Raw genomic sequence first — 14294 nt, 5'->3', positions numbered from 1 at the left:
GTTCCCTACTTAATGTATTCCTCTGGGCGATTGGCTGGGAACAAAGGAGGCAGCCTGGGAAATCGGGGCCTTCTCTGACCTCTCCTGTCACTAGGCACCTGTCATGAGCCACAGGGACCCCCATGTGTTGGCATTCATGGCGGCATATGTCGCTCTTCCTCTCCCCCCCTCCCCCATACACAGACAGGGCATGCCTGGTTAGTTTGGGGGAATAGAGAAAGAGCACTCTCAGAAGTTGAGGACAAGGAGGCAAGATCGAAGAGAGCCCTTGCTTGTTGGGCCTGAATGAAAGAAGACAACTCTGGGGGCCCTGAGCTCTGACTTTGAGTTAAGGAAAAAAAAAGGGTGGAGGTCGCTTTTCCCAGAGCAGCCTTCCGAAAGAGGCTTTCTGATTTTCTCTCCCTCCTCCATCCCATTTTGGGGTTTGCAGGCTTTCCCCTGTAGGGTCTGAAAGGAATTTAACTGGAGAAAGTGGCTGCTGGAATACCAGGTGGGCCTAGAGGCCTTGTTCATTTATTCATTCCCACATGGAGCTTTCAGACCAGAATCCAGGTGAAGGAGGTGGTGGTGGGGAAGTGAGGTAGAGTTTGGGTAGGGAAGCATGGGACTCTCATCTGTTCTGTGTCCTTTTGTAGCTATGAAGACTTCTACCTCTCTTGCTCCCTCAGCCATGGTGGCAAGGAGCTCTGTAGTCCCCTGCAGACCCGCAAGGCTCACTTCTACAAGTACCTCTTCCACCTCATCGTTTGGGATCAACCGTAAGCCACCCTCTACCTCCCCAGTCAGTCTCCAGGCTCATATGACTCGCTCAGGGTTTGAGATAGGCAATGTCCATTGTGTCAGTCAACTGGGGGGAGGTGTTCGGGGCGCAGTTTCTGATACCCCATTAAAAACTAGGCCATTGGGCTAATGCTGGACTGTTCTCTCCTGGACTCTTGTCCTTTCAGCTTGCCTGCAGCCCTGAAAGAGGGGGTATAGACGGGCATTCCCCTGAACACTCTTGCTGGTGGCAAAACCAGGGGTTTATAGGACAGACCAATGAGCTGGTGAAAGATAGGAGTATTGTTGAGAAATGTGGGTTTTGCCAGATAGTTTAGGGATTATTAACCTTTTCTGTATCATGGATGCCTTTAGCAGTCTGGTTTTTAAGTCCTTAAGATAGACAGGATTAGGGGCGGCTAGGTGGTGCAGTGAGTAAAGCGCTGGCCCCGGAATCAGGAGGACCAGAGTTCAGTTCTGGCCTCAGACACTTAACACTCACACACAAAAAAAACTAGCCGTGTAACTTTGGGCAAGTTACTTAACCCCAGTTGCCCTTCAAAAGGCAAAAAAACCAACCCCCCAAAAACCAAGATACATAGGATTAAAAAGGAAGCCAATTATATTGAAATCTATTATGAAAATGTAAAAAAAAAAATTCAAAGATCTCAACTTAAAAAACCTATTGGTGTAGTAATGACAATAATAGCAACTGACATTTACCTAGCTCTTGAAGCTTGGCAAAACATTTTGTTTAGATGATCGCATATGGTCCTCATAATTCCATGAGACCAGCCCCCTTGTGCATCATTATTTCCATTTTGCAGATGAGGACACTGAGGCTGAGAGGTAAAGTAGCTTCTCCATGGTTTTATAACCAGTGTCAGAGAGAGAAAGAGAGAGAGAGAGAGAGCTTGATTTCAGATTTTCTTGACTGTATAGGTCTGGAACTTTTTACTAGTAAGACAACATGTGAACACCTGGGTTTGAGTCCATGCTCTGCTGTGAGTGTGAAGCAATTTCATTAAAGCTTTCCATCTTCACTTTCCTTATCTGTAATATGAGGCTAATATTTGCCCGACTACCTTACCAGTGATTGTTCGAATCAAAGGAAACATAATTGTGCAAATACAAAGTAGATTTATTATTATTTTCTGCCTGGTAATAAGCTTTTTGTTGCTGTTGTTATCCTTACTAGTGGTAATAATGCCTGTTTATGTAAGTTCTTTAAGGTTTTCAAAATGCTTTCCTTGCACCTCTGTGAGACGGGTAGGTAGCTTAGCAGAGAATACTCACTCCCTGAATCAGGGACTTCTGGTCATTTTCTATTTCAGTGAGGTATCTGTCCTGTGGTCTACCCAATTCCAAGAGAACCATAGTTAGGAAAATCTTCTCTAGTTCGCTGCCTGCCCCCTTCACTTGTGGTAGTCGATTTAATCAAACTAATATATATTAAAAGATTACCATGCCCCATGGGTTGGAGTCCTGGGTTAGGCACTTGAGGGTCTAAATGAAAGAACTCAGCCCTCACCTTTCAGGGAATGCATAAATAGAACCAATTACAAGTTTTGCGAGAATCAGGTATTTCCAGAGTGATATGAGTAGGTTATTATCAGAGAAGCCTTCCTGGAAACAATAGGATATAGTAGGCAGGAGTAGATAGAGGTTGTTCTAGGTATGGGAGTAGGCCCTTCCCCCACCAGGTGGAGACTGCCCGTCCACCTGGTGCTGCTACTTGGTGGCTGAAAAAGAGAGTAAGGGAGAAGTATTTAAGGATTGAGCAAAAGAAGCATTGGGTGACAGGTCAGTGCATGACCTTGGTTTGAAATGCCTCTCCCTTCTCCCTTCTTCATTAAGCCGGAAGAAGGCCCAGGAACTGGCCCCTGGATGGAGAGACAGTTGGGGGAGAAGAGTCAGACCAGTCTTTGATTTCCTTTGATGCTGGGTCACCTGATCCTGCCTCCTGTTACCAAAATGGGGGATCAACCAACTCTCAAAATAGTCCCAGCAGCCGAGTGTTGCTGCTCCCAGCCAAGCCCCAGGCTGGCATGTTCCCTGGCTGGTGGAGAAGGGACTAATTATAGTTGTACAGGCCTCCTAGGGTAAAGGAAGCTGGGACAGAGTGGTATCACAGTCTCTGGAGGGTGCAGATTGCTGGTCCACATGGAGGTCTCCCTAGAGGAGATAGGGGAGTGGGGCTTCCCTGTGGTGCTTGCTTTGGGGAAGGGCCATTTGTTATGGGACTGTTAGCTAAGGGGTGATCCTGCCAGTGCCCTCCAGCTATGAATCAGCCTGGCCCCAGGCCGGGAGGGTGTGACAGTGTGGACTTTGGCCCAGAGAAGGACTTGGAAGGTAAAGTAGGACCTCCACACCCCTTTCCTCTTATTGAGCTGGGGGTGGGGGTTGGGGGTGGGGAGGTACAACTGATGGCCCATGCTTTGAATCTGGGGGATGGGATACACACAGAAATCTGGATGTCTCTCTTTTGTTTTCATCCCCTGGGGGTGGGGCTTAGGAAGCACCCTAGGACTTTAAGGGGGCCCTTTGGCTTTCAGAATTTCTGAGTATGAAAAGATGTGGCTAAAAGAAGAGTTGGGGGGATATGAGGAAAAGTTCTGGTGAGATGTGAGCTTTTGGAGACAGAAGATATACTGCTCCTTCCTAGTTCTTATTAGTGGTGGGCACTAAGGAAAGGATCCAAGACAGAAAAGGATAATTGGTACTGCTTGATTGGGGTTCTTGGGGGCTTTACTGAGGAATCCTGAAAGAGGGTGGGAGTCCTCCCAAGTGGGAGGTGTGTTGATCCTAAGACTTGATGTGGACCAGATTGTTGGAGCCTTGTTGGTTCAAAGTTGGCATTCTAAAAGTTGGTGGGATTCTGTACCCCACCCCCTCTGCCCCAGCCATTGTTTTAGAGTTCACAGAGAGAATACTCTTTGGTTCTGGGAAAATTCTGCATTTTGTCTAATGTTTTGGAGATTCTGCCAGTTCTAGAGGATGGCTTCTCCCAGACTTCCTATTTGTACCCCTAAAGAATAGGAACAAACTGAAAGTTTCCAAAATATTTCTTAGGATGCTTTATGGAGAAAAATAAATCCTGTGTGTGGCATCACCCCCTGAGTCGGATTTTCTTTCCTTTTAGGATCTGCTTCCCTGTTCAGATCAACCGGCTGCCCCGGGAGACGTTGCTGAGCGCCACTCTCTATGCCGTGCCCATCCCACCACCTGGCAGTTCTTCTGAGGCCAATAAGCAACGACGAGTGCCTGAAGCCTTGGGCTGGGTCACCACCCCTCTCTTCAACTTTAGACAGTATGTGCACCCCACTGGGCCAGAGGCAGTAGAATGAAGGCTACCTAGCCTTGGGATTTGGGGAGATGGCCCTAGTTATGGAGTTGACACGTTAAGCTCACTCATCTTCTCTTTCCGTCCTGCCTCTGTACAAAGAACAGCCCAAGACTCTTTGGGGGAGATCAAAGATAGGAGAAACAAGAAAAAAGAAAACAGAGAAGGCAGAGATTAAAACACACACACACACAATGCATTCACACATGCTCACATGCATACACATGCGTGCACACATGCTCGCTCACACACACCCACACACCCTAGGATACAAATAGTAGCATCTAGGCAGAGTAAAGACACATGTATTTTGAGGGAAAAGGAAGGGACCACTGAGTTGGAACCCAGACCTCGGTAAATTTAGTCTAAGACCTCATGGGGGAGATTTTTTTTTGAATGATAGAAGAAAAGTCCATGATTCATTGGAGAGCAGAAAGGTACCTCCAGTGTGGCAATAGGGGTTCCAAGGTGGTAGAAATGAGTAGGATCTATATGACTCCTGAGTTTGCTTGGTCTAGTCTCTTTCATGGGCTTACCTCATCACTATTGCTTCTACTTAGGGTACTGACCTGTGGCCGGAAGCTTCTAGGTTTATGGCCAGCAACTCAAGACAATCCCAGTGCCCGCTGGAGTGCACCTAACTTCCACCAACCTGACAGTGTCATCCTTCAGGTGAACCTTGATCCCCCGTTGCCACCCCTTCCATTCATCCTGGATCTTCCAGAGGCAGCTTTCATATTGGGGATCCTGCTTTATATGGGGATCCCTATGAACCTTGTACTCTCTTGGAAAAGCAGAAGAGTGGGGGTGGAGGTGAGGTGGTGAGGCAGGGCAGTGGGTAGCATTGTGATGCAAGTAGCTGGGAAAAAGTTGTTGGGATTGAGGGAGGCAGTTAGGATCAGCCCTATCCTCTTGGAGGTTCGTTTTGATTCTAAGGCCCTCAGAAGCTGGGCTCTGAGACTACCTGATTCCTACAATCTGATTCCTACTGAGTCCCTCAGGGTTCTTTGTTATGAGTCTTTCCTACCAGCTCCCTCTCCACACCCCCCAGAGCCTTCCCTCATAAATCATATTGAATTTACACTGTATATATTTGCTATGTCTGTAGTTAATTCCGCTGTCTTTTCCATTACGATGTATGATCCCAGAGGACAGGAAAGATGTCTTTGCTTTTCTTGGTATTTCCAGCACTTAATGCAGTTCCTGACACAGAGTAAGCACTTAATAAATGCTTGTTGACGGACAGGCTGATTGACCTCAAGAGCTGCCCTAAACCCAGACCCCCCGCCAGGAGCCATGTATGACATTCTCCATCTCCCCACTCTCACTCTATTCACTCAGCTGAATTAGCTAGATTGAGGTATTCTTTGGGAGAAGGAGAAGGACCATGCACATTCCCCAAGACCTGGTTGGGTGGGCTCCTATCTTCCCTCCCCTTTATACCCTGAAGCATAAATTGATTCCGTTATTCATCATCAAATATTGATTATCTACCAACCCTGGGATAGTAAAACTAGTTAAGCACCTCCTATGTGTCAGGAACTGTGCTTATCATTGGGAGTACAAAGAAGGATAAAAGACAGTCCCTGTTCTTAAGGAGCTCATCATCTAATGGTGAGACATCATGCAATCTCTTATGTAGAGACAAGCTCTATACAGGTTGGATTGGAGATCATCAATAGAGGGAAGGCAGTAGAATTAAGGGGGGTTGGGAAAGACTTCATATAGAAGGTGGAATCTTAACTGGGACTTGAAGGAAGCCAGGGAAGACAGTGGGAGGAGAGTGAGAAGTCAGAGTTCCCAGGCCTAGGGAAATCACTGCCCCCTAGCTCACACTCATCTTGATTATGATCTCTCTCTTCTCTTCCCTGCCCTCCCTCACCCCAATCCTCCAGATTGACTTCCCCACCTCAGCCTTCGACATTAAATTCACCAGCCCTCCTGGAGCAGAGTTCAGCCCTCAGTACGACTTTAGAAGCCTCGGAGGGGAAGATCAGCAAAAGCTCAAGGGCATCATGCAGAAGGAGTCGTTATACTGGTGAGGCCCCTGACATCTGACCCCAGCTGCCACTGCCCAGCCAGGCACTGAGCCCTCTCCACATTACCAGCCCCAGCCTCCTCCCACACCCCATGCCAGTGTGAGCTTCTAGCTCTCCTGCTTATGTATGTCCAAGAGAACTGAGGGGATACCTTAAACCCTTGTTGACTTGAATTTAGTAGGTGGGAGTTAGGCAGGGATTACTTTGAGTGGGAGAGAGGGTTTCAACTAGAAAATAGGTTCCCCCAGACTTTATCTTTGGGTACAGCTCTAAGAGGGCAGCTGAGTAGTACTATGTATAGAGCACTGGGCCTGGAACCAGAAAGACTTATCTTCCTGAGTTCAAATCTGGCCTCCCTAGTTGTGTGACCATGGACAAGTCACTTAAACCTCTTTACCTCAGTTTTCTCATCTATAAAATGAGCTGGAGAAGGAAATGGCAAACCACTCCAGTATCTCTGCCAAGAAAACCCCAGATGGGGTCATGAAGAATAAGACGTGACTGAATAATGACTAAATAAGAACACAGTTCTACAAAGAGCAGACAAATCTGGGATAGAAAGTTAGACCAAAAAACTCCATCCTCTCCCTTGGTCATTGGCCCAGAGTTCTTTCCGAATAGGCTTGCTTTCCTCAGGGAAGCTCGTAACAAGGAGACTCTCCAAGGTAGACCCCCAAACCAGATGCTGCATTTCCACCTCCACTTGCTTTACATTCAGGATAACCATTTGTCTCTCTCTCCTCCCTTCTCCTCCAAACACACAGACATTACCATTCTTTCATGAAAAGATCTGGTGCTAGAGCAAAAGAATTAAGACTGGTGTCAGCCATGGATGGATGGGGCTTGGAGAAGAGGGGAAGGGGCTGTGTTGTAGGAACTGACAGGATATGGACTGTGCTGTACTTTTGTCTCTCTCCCAGAAAGATGCTCCTTTCCTGCCAGCGTTGGGGGGATGTTTGCTCCAGTCCGGTCTCCCTGGCTTCTCTGTCCAGCCTGAACAGAGGGTGCACAGACCCTCGCTTGAGTTCTCCTCTCCCTCAGCCTTGAAGCAGCTGATTCCTCACTCCATTAGATCAGGCAGTTTTCACTTCCCCCATTAGACACCTGATGTCAACCCATCCAGAGAGAGAGGAAGAGAGGATTCAGGAAGATGTCCATCCTATTAAATAGCCTTATACACCCATACACATGGACACACACCGCCTTAGGGGGTGCCTGCTGCCCCCTGGTGGCTACATGGGGAGTGTTACCAGATATTCCTTAAGAAGGGATGTTTTCCAGGGAGCCCTCGCCTCTCCCTGCCAGAAGGAAGCTGGCTGTTGGTTCCTTTGGCTATGTCTTATTGCTTGGAGTTTGGTACCTAAGTCTCAGATTTCCCTGAGCTAGAATGGGAATAAGATTAAAGTCAATATGTCTTGAAATCACATAAAAAAAAAAGAGCGAATTTCTTGGATAGATCTTCATCCCTCTCAACCTTCTTGTTGCCCTGCCCTACCTACCACAGGCTCACAGATGCTGACCGGAAGAGGGTGTGGGAGAAACGCTACTATTGCCACTCGGAGGTGAGCTCCCTGCCCCTGGTGCTTGCCAGTGCCCCGAGCTGGGAGTGGGCCTGCCTGCCCGACATCTATGCCCTCCTGAAGCAATGGACGCATATGAACCACCAGGATGCCCTGGGACTCCTGCATGCCACGTGAGTATGACCTGCATTACCTTCCCCAACTGGATATGCCTCCAGATCCCAGGGCCCCATGATGCTGCCTCCCTAGAGTGACCCAAGGGCAAGGCTAGCTCTGGGAACAGTTCTGCAGCAGGTGAAATTTATGCTTTCTTTACTTTCCTCATCCCAGGAAACTCATCTAGTCTCTTGGCTCCCTTGATCTCCTCCACATGGTTGGCATCTCCTCTTCCAAGCCTGTCTGCACTAGCAAATAGCCCATTCTATGTAATTTTCCCTCCCCTCCTCTTCTTCTCCTCCTTGTCCTTGTCCTCCTCTTCTTTTTCTTTTATTCTCTCAGAGCCTTTTGAAATTACAGACTGGCTAACATCTGATGACTAATCACAGACTTTCAGTGGTAGAAGGGACCTTAGTGGCCATCTAGTCTAACCCATACCCCAAAAAGAATTCCCACAGCCAACAAAGGGACACCTAGCCTTTGCTTGAAGACTAGCAGAGAGGGGAAGGCCACTTTCTCCTAAGGAGATCCATTCCCCTTTAGTTCTCATTCTTAGGGAGTTTTCTTTGCGCCTCACTTTGCCTCTTTACAACTTGTACCCATTGCTCCTCCTTCTGTCCTCTAGGACTAAAAGAACAAGTAGAATCTTTCTTCCACATGAGAGCCCTTGAAGGTAGCTATCGTATCTTCCCTGAGTCTTTTATTATCCAGACTAAAACCCCCCCTAGTACCTTCAATTAGGAAGACATGATCTTGATGCTCTTTACCTCTTTTGGATGTTCTCTTGTCTATCAGTCTCCTTCCTAAAATGTGATGCCCAGAACTGAACTTCTACTCCAAATGGGAATCTCACTGGGGTAAAGTATAGCTGGGTTATCACCTCTTTATTCAACCATTGTGCCTGCTGTGTGCCAAGCACCATGCTAGTGCTAAGGATACAAAGATATAACCTGAAATTGTCCCTCCTGATATCCAGGATCTTACGTGCTGTAAGGGCTGGCATACATGGAAGGCATGTCTGTCTTAATACAGCCTGAGACTGGGTTGGCTCTGGGGGCTACAATATGACACAATTAATTCCTACTTGTCTTAACTTCACCAAAATCCTCATCTTTTTGAGATCAAATGCTTTCTCCCATCTTGTATTTGTGAAGTTATTTTTTTGAACCGAAGTGGGAGATTATCATCATTAAATTTCACTTCATTAGAATAAGCTAGCTCAGTGTTCTAGACTGTTCAGATCTCGTTGCAATCTGACTATCATCCTGAGTGTTAGCTATCCCTCTCAGCTATCTGTCAGCTGCAGTTTTGATGAGCATGCCATCTGTGCCTTCATTCATTCACATAACAGGCATTTATTAAGTATCTAAGAGGTGCCAGGGTCTGGGGATACAAAAATCAACCAGTATCTGCCCTCAAGGAGCTTACATTCTCTTGTATTTCTTCGTATCCATAAAGCTAAAATACAGGCTAAACTGGTTATTCATCTGAAAGGAACTGTAGATGTCATAGATTCCGTGTGATCTCATGATGAGGAAATTGTTCCAGACAGGTGGAACGTTTTGTATAATTAGGGTTCTCTCCCCAGAGATAATTGTATCTGAAAGTGAAAGTGTTTTTATTGGTATCGTGTTTTGATATCCCTATCATTTGTGGATGTATCTCTACTTCCTCCCTTACCTATCAAGCCATTCTTTGTAATAATTAATAAAGAAAAGAAAAAAATAGCATTTAAGCAAAATTAACCATCACATCAACTGAGCCTAAGAATATATGCAATATTTGACATACATATTCCCCTGTTCTACAAAGAAGGAAGGCAGGTGCACTTTCTTATCTCATCTTCAGGGCTGAACTTGGTAACTATAATTACTCAGTGTTCAGTTTTGTTTTTATTTTGTTCTTTCATTTGCATTGTAATCATTGTGTATGTTGTTTTCTTGGTCCAACTTCCCGTGTTTCTCTGAATTATTCATATCCATTGTTTGTTACAGAGTATTTATGTTTCAAAGATGATTCTAGAACACAGCAGTGACAATCCATATTAGAGTCATAACCAGGAATTCTTTCACTTGGGGAGGGTGTACAGAAGACAATGGGATTTGGAGGTGGGGGCACTGAAGATAATCCCACAAGCTGCAGAGGAGAGTCTGATTATGGATGTATTGATCAGGGCAGTGGGCCGAAAGGGTGACTTGTCTCTCAGAGACAACTCCTCAAGCCCCATTAGGGGTAGAGTTGGGAGAGGAGTGTCATAGTAAGAGAGCTGGGTGGTATGTAGGCAGGTGGAGAATTTGGAGTTGTGGGGACAACTGTCTTTTCCAGACTCTGGGGAGGGAACATGATCCCCAGTGGTCCAAGCCTAGTTATAACTCTGACTTAAAGAAAAGAATATCTGAGGTTAATGAATATTTAGGTGCTCTGACATGTGGAGTATTATTAGTCAAAGTGGGGAGAGAGGACCTTTCCACATTCAGTAAACTTCTCCGTGAATGTGGCTGCCTGTTCCTCCTATACCCAAAACCTTCTCTAATTATGGAGAAGGCAGCATGGTATAATAAAAATGAAGACTGGGTGAAGAGTAAGGAGACCAGATTTCTAGTCTCAGCTCTGATACTTAACTGCTATGTGACATTAGGCAAGTTACTTTATTTCTTTAGACCTCAGTTTCCTTCTCTGTAAAGGGAGGGCTTGGCCTGGATGACCTCTAAGGGTCCTCCTAGCTCTAACATTCTAAGGGAAGGTTGCAGGGTACAGGTGTCTACATCATTTTCCCACTTACAGTGTCTTTGAGGAATTACTCAAATTCTTCTGGCAGTGGCTTTATTCAAAGCAGGTAATTGAGATTTCCCTTGGTCACAGTCCCAGTATAGCAAAGGATGGACATGGGCATGGGCATGGCTGGTCTGCAAAGGCAGAGACAAGGACTGAGCTGTCCCAGGTAAATGCTGGTTCTCTGTTTTATAGTTTCCCAGACCAGGAGGTGCGTCGTATGGCTGTACAATGGATTGACTCAATCTCTGATGCAGAACTCCTGGATTACCTGCCCCAGCTGGTGCAGGTAAGTAGAAGAAAGTGTTTGGGTGGCTGAGGTGGGTCTCTGCCCTTTCTCCTTTTCTGATCAGATTCAACCCCACCCCTACTTGTACTGGGTATATGGTATCTCTTCTGAGAACCTGAAAATGGGGAAATGATCCTAATACCTGTACCCCATTCACTGTAAGGCATTATGGTACTGTAGATCTGGGTGAGAGAACCTGGGGTCCAACTCTAGCTCTTCCATTTCCTAACTGTGTAAGCTTGGGCAGTCACTTAGCCTGTTAGGGTCTTTCTTTCTTTCTTTTTTTAGCAATCAGGGTTAAGTAACTTGCTCAAGGTTACACGGCCAGTTATTTCTGGGTGTGGTGCTGAGTATCTGAGCCCAGATTCGATCCCCAGGTCATCCCGACACTGGGGCCAGTGCTCTTACTCGCTGAGCCACCTGGCCGCCCCTGAGGGTCTTTGTTTCTTTAACTGTGAAATGAAGGAGTTCAACCTCTGAGGGATCTGTGAGGTCCTTCACAGTTCTGACTCATTGACTCCAATGTGAAGAAGGCGCTTCAAGAAGTGCAATCAAGACAAACCAAATTATGTTCCCCTGTATCCTAGACATAATGATATATTTACATTATGGTCTAGAAGACCCTTCTGAGTAATGGGGACATTGGGAGTAGGGAGGGTGGGATAGATAGCAGTGGGAAGCTAACAAAACCTCATTCTAGCTCTCCCCCCTCTCTCTTTTTCTTTCCCTGGAACAGGCCCTTAAGTATGAGTGTTATCTTGATAGCCCTCTGGTGCGCTTCCTCCTGAAACGAGCTGTCTGTGACCTGAGAGTCACTCACTATTTCTTCTGGTAAAAAAGGCACAATGCAGATGGGTGGGAAGCAGATGTGTCTCTCTCTGGGTGTGACATGACCTCTTTAGGCCTCAATTTTCCTCAGGAAAATGAGGGGGAATGGACATATGTAATCTCTAGGGTCCTTTCCAGTTTTAAGGGTCTATGATTCTCATTTTATGTATAGAATGAGAGTCAGAAAAACTAGTTCTTAATCCCCAGTTTTGTAATTGACTGGGCTAGGCAGTCTTGACAAATCACTCACCATCTCTGGATGATGAAACTCAGTTTCCCCTTCTTGTAATGTGGGGGAAATCTTTGCTATTCAGAGATGGTGGAGTGATGAAAGAGAGAATGGATGTGAGGGTACTTTGAGTTCTGTGTAAATATGGGGCAAGCATGAATCTTAGCTTAGGTTTGGGTTTGCATGGGTATAGACCTCTAGCTAGGGTACTGAGAGGTGGCTTGGCATAGTGGATAGAGGGTCAACCTTAGAGTCAATTCAAGCCATACATCTGACACATACTAGCTGTGTCAACATGGACAGGTCATTTAATTTTTTGGTGCCATGGTCAGTCCTCTAAGATGAAAAGTTATAGGTGATGTGCTTAAATCTATATGAGTAGAAGGATTTTCCCCACAGAAGTTCCTCATCCTTGAAATCAGCAGTGTGCCCTACCCTCCCCACAAAGTATCATGAAAATAAGGTGTGGATGTGTTGAGGGTAGAAGTAGTATCCCTCTCCCTCTAGAGGTAATATGTCTTCCCTTTTAGACTCTGAGCTCCTCTGGGGCAGACCCTGCCTTTAAAAAAAATTAATTGTATTCCCAGCATTTAGCCTAGTGCCTAACATATAGTAGGTACTTGATAAATGTTTATTAGATTGGGTTAGGTAGTAAATGGGGGGGGGGGGGCAGGTACTTCTAGGTGCCGTTTCCCACGTGCTTCCATTTTTCCCCTGCAGGTTACTGAAAGATGGCTTGAAGGACTCCCAGTTCAGCATCCGATACCAGTACCTGCTGGCAGCTCTGCTGTGCTGCTGTGGGAAGGGGCTTCGGGAGGAATTCAATAGGCAATGCTGGCTTGTCAACACCCTGGCCAAACTGGCCCAGCAGGTCCGAGAAGCAGCTCCCTCTGCACGGCAGGTATGTGGATAAGGGCTGTTTCTCTAACCTTCCCACCCTTGATCCGAGAGGGACACCATAACCTAGTGTCCAGGTGCTCACTGTGGAACTCTTTAGGCCTTTCTAGCCCCCTTAGCACTACATTTCCTAGATTCATAGCATCTCGTAGAAGGATTGGCAAGAACCTCAGGGACCATGTGGTCCAGCCTATATCAGGACAGGGATCCATCCTCACCACCTCTGACTCCATCAGGTGATTTATTGGCTTCCACTGAGGAGATGGAGAACATTCTCTCTTGGAAGACTGCCCATCCCACTTTTGGACAGTTGTAATTATATCTTATATTAAACCAAAACCTACACATTCTTCCCACTGCTCCTAGTTCTGCCGTCTGGGACCAAGCAAAACAAGTTTCATTCTTCTTCCAAATAACAACCTTTTAATTACCGGAAGAGAATGCTTTGGTCACTGCCCCACTCCCTTCTCCAGCCTCCTGTCTTCTCTTCTCTGGGCTAAACATCTCCAGTTCGTTTAACTAGTCACTGCATGTCAGGGCTTTCAGATTTGGAGGATGGGGTGAGAAGGGAGGTATTTATTGGACTTTATCTGAAGGACTTCCATATGAACTTTCTCTAGGGTCTTATTGTCCAGTGCTCAGTGTCCACCAATAAATCATCCCTGGGGGGGTGGTCTTTCTCCTTCCCTTCTTCCTTCCCCCTCCTCTTCTTACATCTCCTTCTTCCTCTGATTCTTCCTCTTCATCTTCCTCCTCCTCCTTCTCCTGCATTGGCAAACAGAGGCTTTGAGCTCTCAGGGGCTCACTATATTGGTACTAGACTTAGTAAGGCTTTGACTTTCCTGCAGCTTAGAACTCCCAGGCTGACATGAGCCACCAGTCCCAACCTTCCCACTAGTAGGGATTACAGGCATGTACCATGATACCCAGCCTTTCCCTTGTTCTTAAAAGTCCCTTAGAAGGAGAGAACAGTAATAACAATAACTGACACATGGAACACTTTAAGTGTTTAAGCAAGTACCTTACATCCATTACACATTCATCCTTTCAACCACCTTATGAGATAGGTAACTATTGTTATCTCCATTTTACAGATGAGGAAACTGAGACCACCTTGTCTGTGGTCACCCATACATTAGGTATCAGAGTTAGCATTTGAACCTAGGTCTTCCTGAGTCAGCGCTTTTTCCAGCCCAGTTTTCTCAGGCACTTCTGAATGTCTTACACCATCACCCCTAATTACCCTAAACTCTACCCTGCCTTGGGGAGATTGATGGATTTTCCCTTCCTTTCCTTTCATTCTCCTTTTCTCTTTCTAACAGGGGATCCTTCGAACGGGGCTGGAGGAAGTGAAGAAGTTTTTTAAGCTCAATGGTTCTTGCCGGCTGCCTCTGAGCCCCAGCCTTCTGGTTAAGGGCATCGTGCCACGGGTGAGTGAGACTACAGTGTGACCAGTGGATTT

General features: G+C 46.3%; 1 protein-coding gene across 1 annotated transcript in view; it reads left to right on the top strand.

Annotated features, from left to right (window-relative positions):
• The window catches only part of PIK3C2B (phosphatidylinositol-4-phosphate 3-kinase catalytic subunit type 2 beta), an 81081-nt gene that overhangs the window by 46751 nt on the left and 20036 nt on the right, over positions 1-14294 (top strand). The window contains exons 13-21 of the mRNA XM_069074650.1: positions 636-758; positions 3902-4069; positions 4663-4774; positions 5998-6140; positions 7646-7834; positions 10785-10878; positions 11615-11709; positions 12656-12836; positions 14155-14262. Coding sequence (XP_068930751.1) covers positions 636-758; positions 3902-4069; positions 4663-4774; positions 5998-6140; positions 7646-7834; positions 10785-10878; positions 11615-11709; positions 12656-12836; positions 14155-14262 — 1213 coding nt within the window. The remainder of the gene's footprint in view (positions 1-635; positions 759-3901; positions 4070-4662; positions 4775-5997; positions 6141-7645; positions 7835-10784; positions 10879-11614; positions 11710-12655; positions 12837-14154; positions 14263-14294) is intronic.

Source organism: Petaurus breviceps, unplaced genomic scaffold (assembly GCF_028583685.1).
Source record: "Petaurus breviceps papuanus isolate PSGF00001 unplaced genomic scaffold, PetGlider_PUasm1.0 90895, whole genome shotgun sequence".
In the NCBI taxonomy this organism is placed as follows: domain Eukaryota; kingdom Metazoa; phylum Chordata; class Mammalia; order Diprotodontia; family Petauridae; genus Petaurus; species Petaurus breviceps.
This window is presented reverse-complemented; position numbering and strand designations above follow the sequence as displayed.